This window comes from Egretta garzetta, unplaced genomic scaffold (assembly GCF_000687185.1).
Source record: "Egretta garzetta isolate BGI_Z169 unplaced genomic scaffold, ASM68718v1 scaffold936, whole genome shotgun sequence".
Taxonomy (NCBI): domain Eukaryota; kingdom Metazoa; phylum Chordata; class Aves; order Pelecaniformes; family Ardeidae; genus Egretta; species Egretta garzetta.
In genome coordinates, this window is record NW_009260034.1 from 31,787 (window position 1) to 32,300 (window position 514).

Here is a 514-nt window from a genome sequence, read left to right on the forward strand (position 1 = left end):
CCCCGCCCCCGCCCGGCCTCAGCGCCACCCCCGCTACCTGCGGCTCCGGCTGCTGCACCTTGTCCTGCGCCTCCATGAGCTCCTTGTCGATCTGCTCCAGCCGGGATGCACGGATCTGCAGGGGCAGAGCGGGCATCAGAGAGGGCTGGGGGACCCCCCCACCCGGGGACCCCCAGCACCCCCAGAGCCAAGCGTGAGGGTGCACGGGGCAGCTGGGTGCAAGGGGCCAGGGTGCACAGGGCTGGGGGTAAGGGGGTGCAGGGGTGATGCATGAGCACGCAGAGTCGGGTGCAAGGAGCTGGTGCAAGGGTGCACAGGGCTGGGTGTGAGGGTGCAAGGAGTGGGTGCAAGGGCTGGGTGTGAGGGTGCAAGGAGTAGGTGCAAGGGTGCAAGGAGCTGGTGCAAGGGTGCAAGGGCTGGGTGCGAGGGTGCACAGGGCTGGGTTTAAGGGTGCAAGGAGCTGGGTGCAAGAGTGCCCAGGGTTGGGTGCTTGGGTGCACTGGTCTGGGTATGA

General features: G+C 68.1%; 1 protein-coding gene across 1 annotated transcript in view; it reads right to left on the reverse strand.

Annotated features, from left to right (window-relative positions):
* The window catches only part of APC2 (APC regulator of WNT signaling pathway 2), a 10,519-nt gene extending 10,383 nt beyond the window's left edge, over positions 1–136 (reverse strand). Inside the window, exon 1 of the mRNA XM_035896562.1 lies at positions 38–136. Coding sequence (XP_035752455.1) covers positions 38–136 — 99 coding nt within the window. The remainder of the gene's footprint in view (positions 1–37) is intronic.
* Positions 137–514: the final 378 nt, after the last annotated feature.